The sequence below is a fragment of the Pan troglodytes genome, chromosome 10 (genome assembly GCF_028858775.2).
Source record: "Pan troglodytes isolate AG18354 chromosome 10, NHGRI_mPanTro3-v2.0_pri, whole genome shotgun sequence".
NCBI classification, from domain to species: Eukaryota; Metazoa; Chordata; class Mammalia; order Primates; family Hominidae; genus Pan; species Pan troglodytes.
Genome location: NC_072408.2, coordinates 49945001 through 49962340, shown reverse-complemented (window position 1 = coordinate 49962340; position 17340 = coordinate 49945001). Strand labels below are relative to the sequence as shown.

The 17340-nt window shown below is 38.8% G+C and overlaps 1 protein-coding gene across 3 annotated transcripts in view; it reads left to right on the top strand.

Annotated features, from left to right (window-relative positions):
* ARID2 (AT-rich interaction domain 2) overlaps positions 1 to 17340 on the top strand; it is a 181972-nt gene that overhangs the window by 160435 nt on the left and 4197 nt on the right. For all 3 annotated transcript variants that reach the window (XR_010148324.1, XM_016923580.4, XM_063786745.1), the window contains 4 exons: positions 6729 to 6867; positions 6960 to 7045; positions 8369 to 8492; positions 8583 to 8674. Coding sequence is in view for 2 of the 3 variants with exons in the window: in XM_016923580.4 (XP_016779069.1) it covers positions 6729 to 6867; positions 6960 to 7045; positions 8369 to 8492; positions 8583 to 8674 (441 nt within the window). In the remaining variant the exon portion in view is untranslated. The remainder of the gene's footprint in view (positions 1 to 6728; positions 6868 to 6959; positions 7046 to 8368; positions 8493 to 8582; positions 8675 to 17340) is intronic.

The following is a 17340-nucleotide window of genomic DNA, read 5'->3' as shown; positions in this document are numbered from 1 at the left end:
TTTTTTTCTATTTTGAACTTTTGCAACTAGATAAAATAAAGTTGGGTTAGCCTCTCACCAAGGTTGTTGGTATATTTTTTCCCCAGAATTTTAGCAGCTTGTTACTAAGTCTTATTTGAATATATAATAATGCTTGCCCTTGATATTTCTTTTGTCATAGAATATATGTATCTAAAACAGATGCCAAGGGTTGAGGTACAAGTTCATGGTTCTGCAACCAATAATAGAGCCTTTTTTAAAACTAAAATATGTTTGCAGTATGAATTTTTTGGATGTATAGTCTCACATATACATTTATGTGCATTTATTAACATGTGCCATCTTTTTAACTAGAATATTCCTGCAAAAAAAAAAAATCCCTTGCATTTTAAGTCAGGTGAGTTTGTTTGTTTGTTTGTTTCAGTAGGAAGGCTATAAAGAAGGATATGGAATACTCTTTGACCACTAAAGAAAAATAGCCTGCCAAGACCTTGAGTAAATAAGAAAACTCCAAATGAAACTATCTGTATTGTCCATTCTTATGCTGCTATAAAGAGCCCAAGACTGGGTAATTTGCAAAGGAAAGAGGTTTAATTGACTCACACTTCTGCAGGGCTGGGCAGGCCTCAGGAAACTTGCAATCATGGCAGAAGGAGAAGAAAACATGTCCTTCTTCACATGGCAGCAGGAGAGAGAAGTGCTGAGCAAACAGGGATAAGCCCTTTATAAAACCATCAGATCTCATGAGAACTCACTCACTATCACAAGAACAGCATAGGGGTAACCCCATGATTCAGTTACCTCCCACTGGGTCCCTCCTATGACACGTAAGGATTATGGGAACTACAATTCAAGGTGAGATTTGGGTGGGTACACAGCCAAACCGTATCATTCTGCCCTGGCCCCTCCCAAATCTCATGTCCTCACATTTCAAAACACAATCATGCCTTTCCAGGAGTCCCCCAGAGTCTGAGCTCATTCCAGCATTAACCAAAAAGTCCAAGTCCAAAGTCTCATTTGAGACAAGGAAAGTCCCTTCCACCTATGAGCCTGTAAAATCAAAAGCAAGTTAGTTACTTCCTAGATACAGTGGGATAGAGGCATTGAGTATATATACCCATTCCAAATGGGAGAAATTGGCCAAAACAAAGAGGCTACAGGCACCATCCAAGTCCATAATCCAATAGGGTAGTCATTAAACCTTAAAGTTCCAAAATGATCTCCTTTGACTCCATGTTTCACACCCTGGTCACGCTGATGCACGAGGTGGGCTCCTACAGCCTTGCGCAGCTCCACCCCTGTGGCTTTGCAGGATACAGTGCCCCCCACCGGTCAGCTGCCTTCATGGGTTGGCATTGAGTGTCTGCAGTTTCTCCAGGAGCACAGTGCAAGCTGTTCATTTATCTACCATTCTGGGGTCTGGAGGATGATGGCCCTCTTCTCACAGCTCCACTAGGTGGTGTCCCAGTGGGGACTCTGTGTGGGGCTCTGACCTGCCCTAGCAGATGTTCTCCATGAGGGTTCTGCCCCTGCAGCAAACTTCTGCTTGGACATCCAGATGTTTCCATACATCCTCTGAAATCTAGGTGGAGGTTCCCAAACATCCTCTGAAATCTAGGTGGAGGTTCCCAAACCTCAATTTTTGATTTTTGTGTACCCACAGGCTCAACACCACGTGAAAGCTGCCAAGGCTTGGGATTTGCACTCTCTGAAGCCACAGTCCAAGCTGTACCTTGGCCCTTTTTAGCCATGGCTGGAACAGCTGGGATGCAGGGCATCAAGTCCCTAGGCTGCAGGCAGCATGGGGGCCTGGGGCTGGCCCAGGAAATAATTTTGTCTTGCTAGGGCTCTGGGGAGAGGCTGCCATGAAGGTCTCTGACATGCCCTGGAGACATTTTCCCCATTGTCTTGGTGATTAACATTCAGCTCCTTGTTACTTATACAAATTCCTGCAGCAGACCTGAATTTCTCCCCAGAAAATGGGTTTTCATTTCAGGAAATTTGTACCTAGTAGCCTATGTGAATATTTGCTCAGTTGAACCAAACAGCTCTTCACTGGAATAAAAGAAAATACAATTTGGCTGAAGGGGAATTAAATGAAGAATAGAAGCTAATCCTGAGCTTTCACTGCAATGATTTAAATAATAAGCAGGAAACCAACTATTATAAATTATAGTGATGATGTAAATGAAAAATATATATATATTTTAAATCGCCAGTGACTGAGAGAAAAGTGTCAAAAACTTGTTACAGTAATTATATTAAATATTACATTTTGCATTGTTTTGCCAGATATTGATAAATTCTGGTTCCTTTCTTTTGAAAAAGTAGGATCAAAGAAAAAGTGTTGTTTCTATCGCTTCTAGTTAGAATAACATTTGTTTTTATATACTTAAGTGTGGGATTCAGAAGAGAAGAAAAGATAAAAGATGCAAAAGAGGGGATAATTTAGGAAGAAACACAATAGAATCCAATGTTGTAGGAAAAAACCAGGTTCTTTTCACACAACCAGGAAAGATTAGGCTCATAGACACATGGAAGTGTGAGGAGTGGAATTTACTGGATGAGAACGGAAAAGGAAAAACAACTCAGCAAAGTGAGATGGAGTCCTGCTAACAGGTTTTCCACCTCACAGATTGAATCCCAGCTTACCACACAGGAAGAGGAGTGGCCAGGCATCTCCCTTCTGCAAGTGGCACGAACTTCCCGAGGCTCCACCCCGTCCTTCCAGTGCGGAGGCTGGTCAGGGATTCTCTGAGGAGCCCTTTTAACTTGGTTGTCTCACCAATATATAAGTGAAGGAGTTAACCAGGGAAATAGTAGCTACATTTGGCTGAGATCCAAGAGAAAGAAAGGATGAATAATGACTGAAGATCTAATGTACAGAAGAAAGTTAAAGAAGCTAGGTGGGCGGATCACGAGGTCAGGAGATTGAGACCATCCTGGCTAACACGGTGAAACCCTGTCTCTACTAAAAATATAAAAAATCAGCTGGGCGTGCTGGCGGGCGCCTGTAGTCCCAGCTACCCGGAGGCTGTAGCAGGAGAATGGTGTGAACCTGGGAGGCGGAGCTTGCAGTGAGCCGAGATCGCGCCACTGCACTCCAGCCTGGGTGACAGAGCGAGGCTCCGTCTCAAAAAAAAAAAAAAAAAAAAAAAAAGCTCTAATGAAATAAACTTATTTTTTCAGTAATAAGCATTTTTTTCAGAGACACAAATGTAAGATACTGTCTCTAAATTTACAAATACACACAAGTACAGAGGAAGATAAGCTCTAAAATAAGATTGAAACTCACTGTTTAACCAAAGTTGAATTGCAGGCAGTTTCTATGGAGAATATTTCCAGGAGCAGAAATGAATAAAATTAGTTGTGAGCGATAGTGAGTGTTGCTTGCTAATGGAGGCCACTAACTTGAAGGTGGACCAAACGTTACTTAGCAAAGCTTGGCAATTTTGGAATAGTTGTGGAGAAGATCTCAGAGTAGAGGATTAACAAGATGGGCAGGTGAAGAGACAAGACGTTACCAGTACCTCCACTACCCCTTATCACCACTACTGCTACTATTACTGATCATGATGACAATAGCCCTTATTTATTTTTGGCCTACTATTTTCCAAATAGATTTATACATATCATCAAATTTAAGCCTCACACCCATCTTTAAAACTAGATTCTCAGTGAGTAAAATGAGTTTCAGAGGAATCTTTTTTGCCCAGAGCTGTTGCCTGTGGTTGTACACATCAAAGGGGGATCCAGTTACATTGTATGTGCCATATGTTGTATATTTATTACAACAATTTTTCAGCACAAGGCAATAAAGTATTTTAAGGAAGAGTATTATTTTAATTTGTACAAAGGGGCTGGGTTTGGTGGCCCACACCTGTAATCCCAGCACTTTGGGAGGCCAAGGCAGGTGAATCACTTGAGGTCAGGAGCTTGAAACCAGCCTGGCCGACATGGCGAAACCCTGTCTCTACTAAAAAAATACAAAAATTAGGCATTGTGGTGCACGTAATCCCAGCTACTCGGGAGGCTGAGGCAAAAGAAACACTTGAACTCAGGAGACACAGGTTGCAGTGAGCCAAGATTGTGCCCCTGCACTCCAGCCTGGGCAACAGAGTGAGACTCTGTCTCAAATAATAATAATAATAATAATAATAATTTGTACAAAGGTATCATATTACCCTGGAGTGGCAGCAGTATATAAAATTATATCAGTAACAGTCCCAGTTTTGTTTAAAAACACATACATACTCAGAGAAGGCTTAAAGAAAGTATACTAAAATGTTAGCATTTTAGTATACTTGGCTATATATCACAGGTAATTTTTATTTTTATTATTTTGTATACTCTTGAATTTTCCCAGTTCCCTTAAATGAACATATTGTTTATGATTTGCGGGTTGCTGATAGGGAGTGGAGGTGATTGCTGGAGTAGTTTTAAGAACAGTTTTCTAGACATGACAGTAAATGGTAGCATTCTGCTTCATCACTTACACTTCTCCCAACCCATCCAATAAATATCCGTAATGTTCTGAAAACTCAGTATTTATTTGCTTTACATTTCTTTAGAGTTTAAGTCTCCATTATTACACGTAAACTTTTAAAACTCAGGTATCGGCCAGGCACGGTGGCTGGCTCACGCCTGTAATCCCAACACTTTGGAAGGCCGAGGCGGGTGGATCACAAGGTCAGGAGTTCGAGACCAGTCTGGCCAACATGGCGAAACCCCGTCTCGCCTAAAAATACAAAAATTAGCTGGGCATGGTGGCAGGTGCCTGTAGTCCCAGCTACTTGGGAGGCTGAGGCAGGAGAATCGCTTGAACCCGGGAGGCAGAAGTTGCATTGAGTCGAGATCGCACCATTGCTCTCCAGCCTGGGTGACAGAGCAAGACTCTGTCTCATAAATAAATAAAATTCAGGTAGTTCATTTAATGGATTTGGAACCCTTAACTACTTTTCACCTTCATGTGATTATTGCAACCAGCTTCATTCATAGTTAGATTAGAACTTTACCTTGAACCACCACAACAATCAATGAATAGCTTTTATGACTAGAGTAGTTAGATAGAGAGAAAATAGACTTGGAATGAAGAAAAGAGTAGTAGATTGGAGAGAAAAATAGACTCTGAGGACAGATAGACTAATGAACACTTAAAAATATCTGTTGTCTTAAAATCATACATAGTTGTGTATATTTAGTAATTAAAATTGATTTAAGGAAGTGCTATCCTTTTTCCTATGGCTGCTACATTCACCATTTTTATTGTTGCAAATAAACTTGATTAATTGTATGTATTGAAAAATAGTTTAGAAATAGACATTGTGAATAGTGAGTAGTAGTACCTTTGGGTTTTGGTTTCTGTGTATATGTGTGCACGTGTGTGTAGACTTTATATTGCAATTAATGATTTAATAGTATTTAGGTAATGTCTTAACAAGAAATGCCTCCTTGTGGCAATAACTAGTATGTGTAACAGAACTCAAATCGTATTTCATATTAATGAAATAGCATTGTGAGTTCTGAGAATTAAACGAAATTCTAAAACTTAAAATGTATTTACTGATTTTAGCCTCACAATATACTTTTGTAGGTATTTATATAGATGCATGTGATGGAAATTAAATATATAACTTACTCTTTCTGACACTGTGTTATATAATTCAGTATTTAATTACTTTTTTGATTAAATTTTATTTTAAAATATTAGTCATTCCTGAAGGAATATTAATTTGGGATACTAGATATTTGTTACACGTTAAAAACTGGTTCAAATATAGATATGTTGATATGACAGCCATAAAAAGTCAAATCCTAAGAGATCTTTGCTGTAGATCTTAAAGATATTGATTGTGGCCAGGTGCTGTGGCTCATACCTGTAATCCCAGCACTTTGGGAGGCCGAGGCGGGCAGATCATGAGGTCAGGAATTCGAGACCAGCCTGGCCAACATGATGAAACCCCATCTCTACTAAAAATACAAAAATTAGCCACGCATGGTGGCATGTGCTTGTAGTCCCAGGTACTCGGGAGGCTGAAGCAAAAGAAGCACTTGAACCCAGCAGGTGGAGGTTGCAGTGAGCCGAGATCGCACCACTGCACTCCAGCCTGGCGACAGAGCGAGACTCCGTCTCAAAAAAAAAAAAAAAAATTGATTGCACAAATATTTGAGTTACTCATTAGTAATTGAAGCCTTTTAGTACATTCTTTGCTGTCTAGATTCCACTGTTCTCTCTCATTTCCCTACTGTCTAATAAAGGAGAATAAAATCTGACTTTCTTCAGTTTTGTGTGCTTTGCCACATGCCCACTCAGACATCATAGGGTATGTGCTGGAGGAGTGAGAGATGGGACTTAAAAACATGGACAGACATATAAATGTGAACTTAAAAGGCAGACTTACTAAAACTTATAGAATTTGAACTGTTGGATTGGATATGCTTGAGTTATTATATGTAATATGAAATCTAGTAAATGCTTGAGCAATTTATGAAAGTACAGTAGAGTATGGTATTTGTTTATAAGATAATGTTCTATGGTGTTTTTAATGATATTTCATTCACTTTTAAGAGATTTTTAGTCAGCCTTCATCGAAGGTAGGGAATTATGAATAAGGGATGTTAAAACAATTTACCAAAAGTGTTCAGTACAACTGATGATTCCACTTGGAAATATAAGCAGAGAAATTTTTGAAATAGTTTCAAAATATACTTGAATACATCCAAGTGTCTACTACTTTTATTTTTTATAGGTGGTTTCAGACACCCTCACAGGTTTTCTACCATGCAGCAACTGAACATGGAGGAAAAGATGTATATCCAGGGCAGTGTCTTTGGGAAGGTTGTGAGCCTTTTCAGCGACAGCGGTTTTCTTTTATTACCCACTTGCAGGTACACTTTTTAAATACTATTTGATCAGTAACTCATTTGACTGCATTAAAGATTTTGACATGCCATTCTCTTGCTTCCTCTTCCTCAAAAAGGATAAGCACTGTTCAAAGGATGCCCTACTTGCAGGATTAAAACAAGATGAACCAGGACAAGCAGGAAGTCAGAAGTCTTCTACCAAGTAAGGAAAATGAGTTTACTTCCTGTCGTACATACAAAAAGAAACTAGGCAAAACACAAGAAAATGAAACGCAACTTAGCATATTAGGAGACCAGAAACCTGGGTTCTAGTCCAGCTCTGCCATGAACCAGCAATGTGACCCTGTTCAAATTGCTTAGATTCTCTTGGCATCACTTTTCCTTTTGGCTGGACAATGTGGTCTGTAAGTTACCTTTCAGCTCTAACACTGATTTTGTTTTGTAGACTAGTCAGTCATTGGAAGTAATGACAGATGATATATGAGAAATGCTTTGTAAACTAAAAGTACTGTGTATGGTTCTTTTTTCTGTAAAAGAGTAATCATCTATTTGATAATGGCAAAGAGATTTCATATCTTGTCATTATCAAATATATATATATACACACACATATAAACATACACTAGTTTACAGTTTAAAGATTGTTTTCAGATTATCTTATTTAATATTCAGAATTAGCTTAAAATAATTTAATATTCAGAATTAGTAAAAATATATCAGAAATACCCCTGCTTTTCAGATGTGAAAAGAAATATTGAAAGTCATGCAGCCAGTTACAGTGTCAGAAATAGGGTTTCCTCATATACGAGTCAGCATCTCCATTGCTATCTCACCAGAGCACACAGATAATGATGCACTATATCTGCTTGGCGAAAGAAATCTACAGTAGTTTGAATCTTATTTTACATAAAATCATCTCTGCAGTTCTTCCATTCTGTATCTTTCATAAATAACAGAACTATAGTGAAAGGATTGATTGAAATTATAAAATAATAATGAAATTTAAGATATGTAAGTAATAGTTGGAAATTTGGTATTTAGCATAATTCCATGTTATCATACCATGTTTTCTTGGATGACCAGTGTCAGTACATTCTTAGGTAATATAACTTTACTCTTAGGTACCATTTAGAAATAATTTGTAGCAAAAATTGTAGACTTTTCTTCTTTGTTAAAATATTCACATTATATTCAAAGATGAGAAGGCTATAACTTTGATGCTATGTTGAATTTGTCTTGATTGCATACTTACCCAATACAGTAACTTTAAAGATGGAACATCTGTTTGCTTTAAAATTGATAGATTGGAAAATAAAAGACTTGAAACTTCACCTTGATACTAAGCGCCCCTTTGCCTAGGCTGTCACAGAGCATAAACGTTAATGCTAGACCACTGGACCTTTAGTCACCCTGTAAACACGATTTTAAAATAACCAGCTTAAAGGGGTTGGCAGGGTGGTCATAGTTGTCAGTCTGTCTGCAGTATCACATTAATTCTCTCTCTCTCTCTCTCTGATCAATTTAGGCAGCCAACTGTAGGGGGCACAAGCTCAACTCCTAGAGCACAAAAGGCCATTGTGAATCATCCCAGTGCTGCACTTATGGCTCTGAGGAGAGGATCAAGAAACCTTGTCTTTCGAGATTTTACAGTAAGCATGCCTTGAAAACCTTATCTGTAAAAGTCTGAGTCCTGTATGATTTAGATCTTTATTCTTTCTTTTTTTTCCTTTCTTTTTAAGGATGAAAAAGAGGGACCAATAACTAAACACATCCGACTAACAGCTGCCTTAATATTAAAAAATATTGGTAAATATTCAGAATGTGGTCGCAGGTGAGTAATATGTTTTCTGTAGCCAAAGTGAATTTAGTTTATTTTATTTTTACATATAAGTTAATAAAATTAGATAACTGTATTTTCTTCATTGTTTTTCTCATCAGTTTTGCAAATACATCCAAAAGTTTATGCCTAGGTCAGGCCATGATGAGCTCTTAAAAGTCAAAAATAAATAGAAGTTAAAACAACCAAAAGGTAGTCTTTTAAGTTCTTTTATTAAGTTAATTTGTCTTACTGACCATGTAATTTAGAACAAAAAGCAGCTCTACTAAAGAGGAAACTTAGGAGTTTATTGGGGGAAAACAAAGGAATTTGATCATTTGAATCACGTGGAGTCCAAATGAAATTCAGTTTGACACCTGGCATTTTCATGTACCCATCAATGGCATAAATAATGTTAAGGTATGTGTATAATACTCTGAAGTTTTAAAACTTAACTTTCCAATGGATTTAAGCAAAAGAAAACCCAGGATTTTGTAGATCTACAGAAACTAGGAGGGATAACTCATTAATTCGTGAGAGAGCAAATATAGAATATTCTGTCAATACCTTGTCTTCCTTAGTTACTTTTCTAGAATTCCTCCTACATCTTCAATTGACCAGTCTTGGGCCGCCTCTCTGCGAAGTTGTCCTCAGATGCATCTTGTGTTCCTGATAGTCACTTTCTATCTCAGGCCCTCCCTTTCACATAATATTAGTTCCATCTCCTTAATGTATTTTGAATCCATGTTACTTCTTCCCTACACCCCTATTTTACCTTGTCTTACGTCTTTTATGATATTTTTTTTACAATGACCTTTAAACTGAATTTTCTAAGCATAAAAATAATGGTATCAATTATAAAAAGAAAATGAATTTGACTATATTGTTTTAAGATTTCTCTAAGTGGAAGGTGAATAACATTTAAAGCTAAAGTTGAAAAGTATTTGCAATGACAAATGTTACTATATTTATTTAATCAAGTATAAATGAACAAGAAAATTTTTAACACTTGAGCCAAGTTTTTTTTAGAAAAAAAAAGAAATGTAAAGGTTTAGTAACCATATGAGAATACCAGTATCTTCATGATTTAGTTCATAACATTTCTTTTTACTTTTCTTACTTTATTTCCCTTCTAACCTCTTTTTTGTTTCATAGCCTGCATTTCAGTGAAACTAAGCCACATGCAAGTTCCTAATCACATTGGGCTCTTTCAAGTCACACTTGGTACCTTTGTTCCAATGCTCATACTATTCTCCCTGCCTAGAATGCCCTCCTCCCTGCGTTGCCCACCTATTGAATATCTGCTTATCCTTCATGATTCAGTTCAGACATGAGTTTCTTTGTGTAGCTTTTCCTTTGCTCTATTCCCCTTCCCTACTGAGCTTGTTCTCCTCTATTTTTATAACATGTCTGTCTTAAAACTTTTAATCTCATTGTTTTGAAAATGTTTTTTTATGTGGCTTTTTCCCTTACAGAACTATGTGCAGAGACTTCCTCTGATTAATCTTTGTAGCTTGAACACTTAGCACAGTGCCCAACACATTATAATCTCTACCTCCTATTCATCCTTTAAGATTCAACTCAGTGGTTACTGCTTCCTTTCCTGATGTCTTCCTCACTACCTTAACCCTGACCTAGAGCACAGTACATATTCCCTAATGCCCCATGTGTTGCATGTTACCACCTTAGATGATGAGCTCTTTGAAGGTAGGGATTCAGTATTTTGATCTTTGTATCTTTAGTGCCTAGCATAGTGTTGGCAATATGATAGTCATTCAGTAAGTATTTGATTGATAGACAGGTGGTGGGAAATTCATTTTCTCCTAGAGTTCTGATCTGGAATTTTTTGAGACAGAGTCTCGCTCTATCGCCCAGGCTGGAGTGCAGTGGCACGATCTCGGCTCACTGCAACCTCTGCCTCCTGGGTTCGAGCGATTCTCCTGCCTCAGCCTCTCGAGTAGCTGGGATTATCGGCTCATGCCACTATGCCGAGCTAATTTTTGTATTTTTAGTAGTGACAGAGTTTCACCATGTTGGCCAGTTTGGTCTTGAACTCCTGACCTCGTGATCCACCTGCCTCGGCCTCCCAAAGTGCTGGGATTACAGGTGTGAGCCACTGCACCTGGCCAGTAATTCCATTTACAATAGCATCAAAAAGAGTAAAATACTTAGGAGTTGTCTTAACCAAAGAGAAGATTTGTAAACTGAAAACTACAAAATATTACTGAAAGAAATTAAAGAATATATAAACAACTGGAAAGATTTCTCATATTCATGGATTGGAAGACTTAATTTAGGTGAGATGTCAGTACTACCAAAGTATTCTACAGATTCAGTGCAACCCCTGTCAACATCCCAATGATTTTTGAAAAAATAGAAAAATCCAGTTATGTGTGAGTGACACGAGGTGAGGGTTGCAGATGCAGTTTCCTGTTTTCATCGTATAGACAGGGCAGCTCTGCTGCAGAGATGGTCAATGTGCCTAAAACCCAAAGAACCTTGTGTAAGAAGTGTGGTAAGCATCAGCCTTACAAAAGTGACACAGTATGAGAAGGGCAAGGATTCCCTGTATGCCCAGGGAAAGAGGTGCTATGATTGGAAGCAGAGTGGCTGTGGTGGGCAGACAAAGTCAGTTTTCCAAAAGAAGGCTGATGCGGTTTGGCTGTGTCCCCACCCAAATCTCCTCTTGAATTCCCACATGTTGTGGGAGGGACCCGGCAGGAAGTAATTGAATCATGGGGGCACATCTCTCCTGTGCTGTTCTCATTATTGTGAATAAGTCTCACAAGATCCGATGGTTTTAAAAAAGGGAGTGTGCCTGCAAAAGCTCTCTTGTTTGCCACCATGTGAGACGTACTTTTCACTTTCCACCATAATTGTGAGGCCTCCCCAGCCACGTGGAACTAAAAGTCCAATAAACCTCTTTCTTTTGTAAATTGCCCAGTCTTGGGTATGTCTTTATCAGCAGCGTGAAAACGGACTAATACAAAGGCTAAAACCACGATTATGCTAAGGGTGGAATGTGTTGAGCCTAACAGCAGATCAACAGGATGCTGGCCATTAAGAGATGCAAGCATTTTGAACTGGGAGGAGATAAGAGAAAGGGCCAAATGATCCAGTTCTAAATTTGGGGATATTTTTCTTTTCATTTTGAAGATAAAACATTGAAGCTATAGAAAAAATATAGGAAAATAAATACAGTGATAATCTTACTCAAAAAAAGAAAAATTCTTACTAGAATTCATACGTAATCTCAAGAGTCCCTAAATAGCAGAAACAATCTTGAGAAAGAACAATGTTGCAGGACTCCCACTTCTGATTTACTACAAAGCTAACATAATCAAAACAGTGTGGTACTGGCATAAAGACAGCCATAGAGACCAATGGAATAGAAGAGAGGGCCCAAAAAGTAAGTCCTCACATATTTGGTCAAATGATTTTCCATAAGTATGACAATTCTTCATTCAATGAGGAAAAGACAGTCTTTTCAACAAATGGCATTTGAAAAACTGGATATGTCCATCAAAACAATGAAGTTGGACACTTACCCTGTACCATATATAAAACCTAAATATAAGAGCTAAAACTGTAAGACTCTTAGAAGAAAACACAGGGCAAAAGCTTTATAATATTGGATTTGGCAGTGATTTCTTGGGATATGACACCAAAGACACAGGCAATAAAAGGAAAACCAGACAAACTGTACTTCATCAAAATTTGAAGCTTGTACATCAAAGGATACTATCAACAGAGTAAAAAGGCAACCCATAGAATTAGACAAAATAATTGCAAGTCACCTGTCTGAGAAGAAACTAATATCCAGAATATATAGAGAATGCCTAGCTACTGTGTAAAACAGGGCAGTTCCTTAAAAAAACAAACAGAATTACCTGTTTCATTCAGCAGTCCCACTTCTGAGTATATTCACAAATGAATTGAAGGCAGGGAATTGAAAGATATGTTTACACCAATATTGATGGCTGTTACTCACAAGAGACAAAAATTGGTGTGGAAGCAACCTAAGTGTCTATCATCGATGATAGACAAAATGTGGCATGTACATGCAATGGAATATTACTCAGTATTACAAAGGAAAAAACAATTTACTTATAGTAAAGTTCACTCTTTTTAGTGTACAGTTCTATGAGTTTTTGAGGTTTTTTTTTATCTTTGAGACGGGGTCTCACTCAGTTGCCCAGGGTGGGTTGCAGCGGAGCAATCATGGCTCACTGCAGTCTTGACCTCTCCAGGCTCAGGTGATCCTCCCATCTCAGTTTTTGTATTTTTAGTAGAGACGAGGTCTCACCATGTTGCGCAGGGTTGTCTTGAACTTCTGGGCTCAAGCAATCCACCTGCCTCGGCCCCTCAAAGTGCTAGGATTACAGGCGTGAGCTACTGAGCCCAGCCTACAAAGGAAAAAAATTCTGACATATGCTACATATGAATAAACTTTGAGAACATCATGCCAAGTGAAATTAGCATGACACAAAAGGACAAATATATGGTATGATTTCACTTATGAGATACTTAGAAGAGTCAAATGCATAGAGACAGAAAGTAGAACAGTGGTTACTGGGGCTGGGGGTAGTTCAGGAATGGAGAGTTACTGTTAAGTGGGTAGAGAGTTCCATTATGAGATGATGAAAAAGTTGTGGAGATGGATAGTGGTGATGGTTGTACAACAGTATGAATGTACTTAATGCCACTGAACTGTACACTTAAAAGTGGTTAAAATAGTACGTTTTATATTATGTATGTTTTACCACAATGGAAAAAAACTAAAACACAACAAAGGAAGGATTTGGGGAAAATTGGAAGTGACTGCTAATGGGTATTGGGTTTCTTTTAAAGATGATGAAAATATTCTAGAATTGTGGTGATGGTTGCACAATTCCGTGAATATACTAAAAACGAGAGAATTTTTGTTTAAATGGGTGGATTGGGCCTGACGCGGTGGCTTATGCCTATAATCCCGGCACTTTGGGAGGCTGAGGCGGGCGGATCATCCGAGGTCAGGAGTTTGAGACCAGCCTGGCCAGCATGGCAAAACCCCATCTCTACTAAAAAATATAAAAATTAGCTGGGCATGGTGGCGCATGCCTGTAATCCCAGCTACTCAGGCTGAGGCAGGAGAATCGCTTGAACCCAAGAGGCAGATGTTGCAGTGAGCTGAGATCATGCCACTGTACTCCAGCCTGTGTGACAGAGCAAGATTGCATCTCAAATAAATAAATAGATTGTATAGTGTGTGAATTATACCTCAATGAAGGTGTTAGAAAAAATAAATTTTAAAAAATCAAGGCGGGGCGTGGTGGCTCATGCCTGTAATCCCAGTACTTTGGGAGGCTGAGGCAGGTGAATCACGAGGTCAAGATATTGAGATCATCCTGGCCAACATGGTGAAACCCCATCTCTACTAAAAATACAAAAATTAGCTGGGCATGGTGGCGCGTACCTGTAGTCCCAGCTACTCAGGAGGCTGAGGCAGGAGAATCATTTGAACCCGTAAGGCGGAGGTTGCGGTAAGCCAAGATCACGCCACTGCATTCCAGCCTGGCGAAAGAGCAAGACTCTGTCTCAAAAAAAAAAAAAAAAAAAGTAAGTGCTATAAAAGTTATAACCAGGCTGGGCGTGGTGGCTCACGCCTGTAATCCCAGCACTTTGGGAGGCCAAGGCGGGCAGATCACGAGGTCAGGAGATCAAGACCATCCTGGCTAACACAGTGAAACCCCGTCTCTAGTAAAAAATACAAAAAAATTAGCTGGGCGTGGTGGTGGGCGCCTGTAGTCCCAGCTACTCAGGAGGCTGAGGCAGGAGAATGGCGTGAACACAGGAGGCGGGGCTTGCAGTGAACCGAGATCCTGCCACTGCACTCCAGCCTGGGCGACAGAGCGAGATTCCATCTCAAAATATATATATATGTATATATTTGGTTATATATATATATATATTTGGTTATATGTATATATGGTTATATATATATGGTTATATATATATGGTTATATATATATGGTTATATATATATGGTTATATATATGGTTTTATATATATGGTTATATATATGGTTTTATATATATATATATGGTTTTTTATATATATATATATATATAACCAAATAGTTCCCTACTTTACCCCCCCACCCACCTCCAAGGGGGGAGCCTGCAACAATTTGAGCTAGTGCAATTGCTTTCATATTTCAAAATATGTCTGTGTTACTATTTCTTAACTTATCTAATTTTATACATTTATTGACTTCCCTTTTAAGAAATTGGATAAACCTCTCTTCTTCCCACTTTACTTTTACCTCATCGTATTATTGTTCCATCACAGTCGTTGATTAAATCTTAAATCAGATATTATTGTTGGATTGTTTGATGTTGAGCCAAGTGCTATACTATTATGTTTTTCTTTCTCTTTTTTATTTTTATTTTTTGAGACAGAGTCTCGCTCTGTCACCCAGACTGGAGTTCCGTGGCGTGATCTCGGCTCATTTCAACCTTTGCCTCCCAGGTTCAAGTGATTCTCCTGCCTCAGCCTCCTGAGTAACTGGGACTACAGGCTCCCACTACTACGCCTGGCTAATTTTTTTATTTCTAGTGGAGATGGGGTTTCACCATGTTGGCCAGGCTGGTCTTCAATTCCTGACCTCAAGTGATCCACCCACCTTGGCCTCCCAATGGGCTGGGATTACAGGTGTGAGCCACCGTACCCAGCTTTTTTGTCTCTGTATTAGGCCCATAAAAAGCCTGAGTGCCATGCTTTTTGCTTGGCTTTTTACGGGCCTAATACTGATTGTACCATATATTTTAATCAGTATCTTTCAAGCATGTCAATAAGCTGTACACATACTGAAACACAGTTGTTAAACCTCTGTCAAATTTTCATTTTTAGAATATTTTTTTCCTTGCAAACTGCCCTTCTGCAGTCTAGACAGGTTGCTCTCTGGACCTGGTACACACCTCTTCTCAGGAATTACCTCCATGTTGAATCCCTTTTCGTTGAAACCCATTTATTTTCTTTTCTTGTTTTACTCTCTTCATGCAAAAGCATATCCTTCAATCATTTAAGACCCTACATGCCTAAAAATGTCTGTAATCTACCCTTACTCTTGATAGTTGTTGGCTGTACATAACATTCTAGACTGAAAAATCATTTTTCTTTAAAAACCTGAGGGCATTGCTTTGGTGTATTCTAGCACCAGCTTTGCTGTTGAGAAGACTAGTGACATTCTGGTTCCCATTTCTTTGTATGTGATCTGTTTTCCCCCCTCTAGAAACTGTTGTGATCTCTTTATTTCTGAATATTCTGAGGTTTCTTGATGATGATGTGTCTTCGGTGGGTGTTTTGTTGTTGTTTTCATTGAAGTCATTATTTCATTTTGGTGGGTCCTTTCAATCTGGAGATTTATATCCTTCAGTAATGGGAACTTTTCTGGTATGTTTCTCTTTTTTTTCTCTTTTAGCTTTCTGTTTTCTCTCTGTTTAATCTATTTTTTGGAAATTTCCTCAATTTTTTTTTTTTTTTTTTTTTTTGAGACAGAGTCTCGCTCCGTTGCCCAGGCTGGAATGCAGTGGCACGATCTTGGCTCACTGCAAGCTCCACCTCCCAGGTTCACGCCATTCTCCTGCCTCATCCTCTGGAGTAGCTGGGACTACAGGCGCCCACCACCATGCCCCGCTAATATTTTGTATATTTAGTAGAGACAGGGTTTCACCTAGTTAGCCAGGATGGTCTCGATCTCCTGACCTCGTGATCCGCCCTCCTCAGCCTCCCAAAGTGCTGGGATTACAGGCATGAGCCACCACCCCCAGCCGGAAATTTCCTTAATTTTTAAGAGCTCGTTATTGGTTGCCAGTTGTTACTATTTTATAACATCCTGTTCTTAGTGGTGTCTTCTCATCTCTCTGAGGATATTAACACCTCTACTTTTGTAGTTTTTTCCCAATCTGTGTATGGTTACTCTTTCCTTGTAATTCCTCAAATTTCTGAGGATTTGGGGGTTTGCTTATCCTCCGCCCCCCAAGACAAGAGTCTTGCTCTGTTACCCAGGCTGGAGTTCAGTGGGGCCATCGTGGCTCACTGCAGCCTCCAACCTCCTGGGCTCAAGTGATCCTCCCACCTTAGCCTCCTGAGTAATTGAGACCACAGGCACATGCCACCATGCCCAACAGTTCATTTTTTAATTTTCTGTAAGGTGGGGGGTGGGGGAGGGTGTCTCACTATATTGCCCAAGCTGGTCTTGAACTCCTCAACTCAAGTGATCCACCTGCCTCGGCCTCCCAAAGTGCTGGGATTACAGGCGTGAGCCACCACGCCTAGCAAAAAATAAATTTCTTTTACCCTTCGTACTGTTTTGAGGAGGGAATGGAAAGAAACTTGTTTAAACTTGTTTTCTTAGAAGCTGATTTGTATCCTAAATGGTTTTTACTAGTGTTGCTTAGAAATTATTTTTATTATCTGTTAAGGATATTAGAGTGACCCAATATTTATTCTTTGTTAAATCATCTCAGAAAACTAACATGTGAATTTAGAAGTTGAAAGAATATCATTTTATAAAAAAACAAATTAGGCATGTTTTGTTTTATATCAAAACAAAGTGAGTGCTTAATTTTTTAAAACCTCAAAAAATTAAACATTTATATCAAAAAGGAAATTATTAGTTACTTTAAAATCATCCTAGT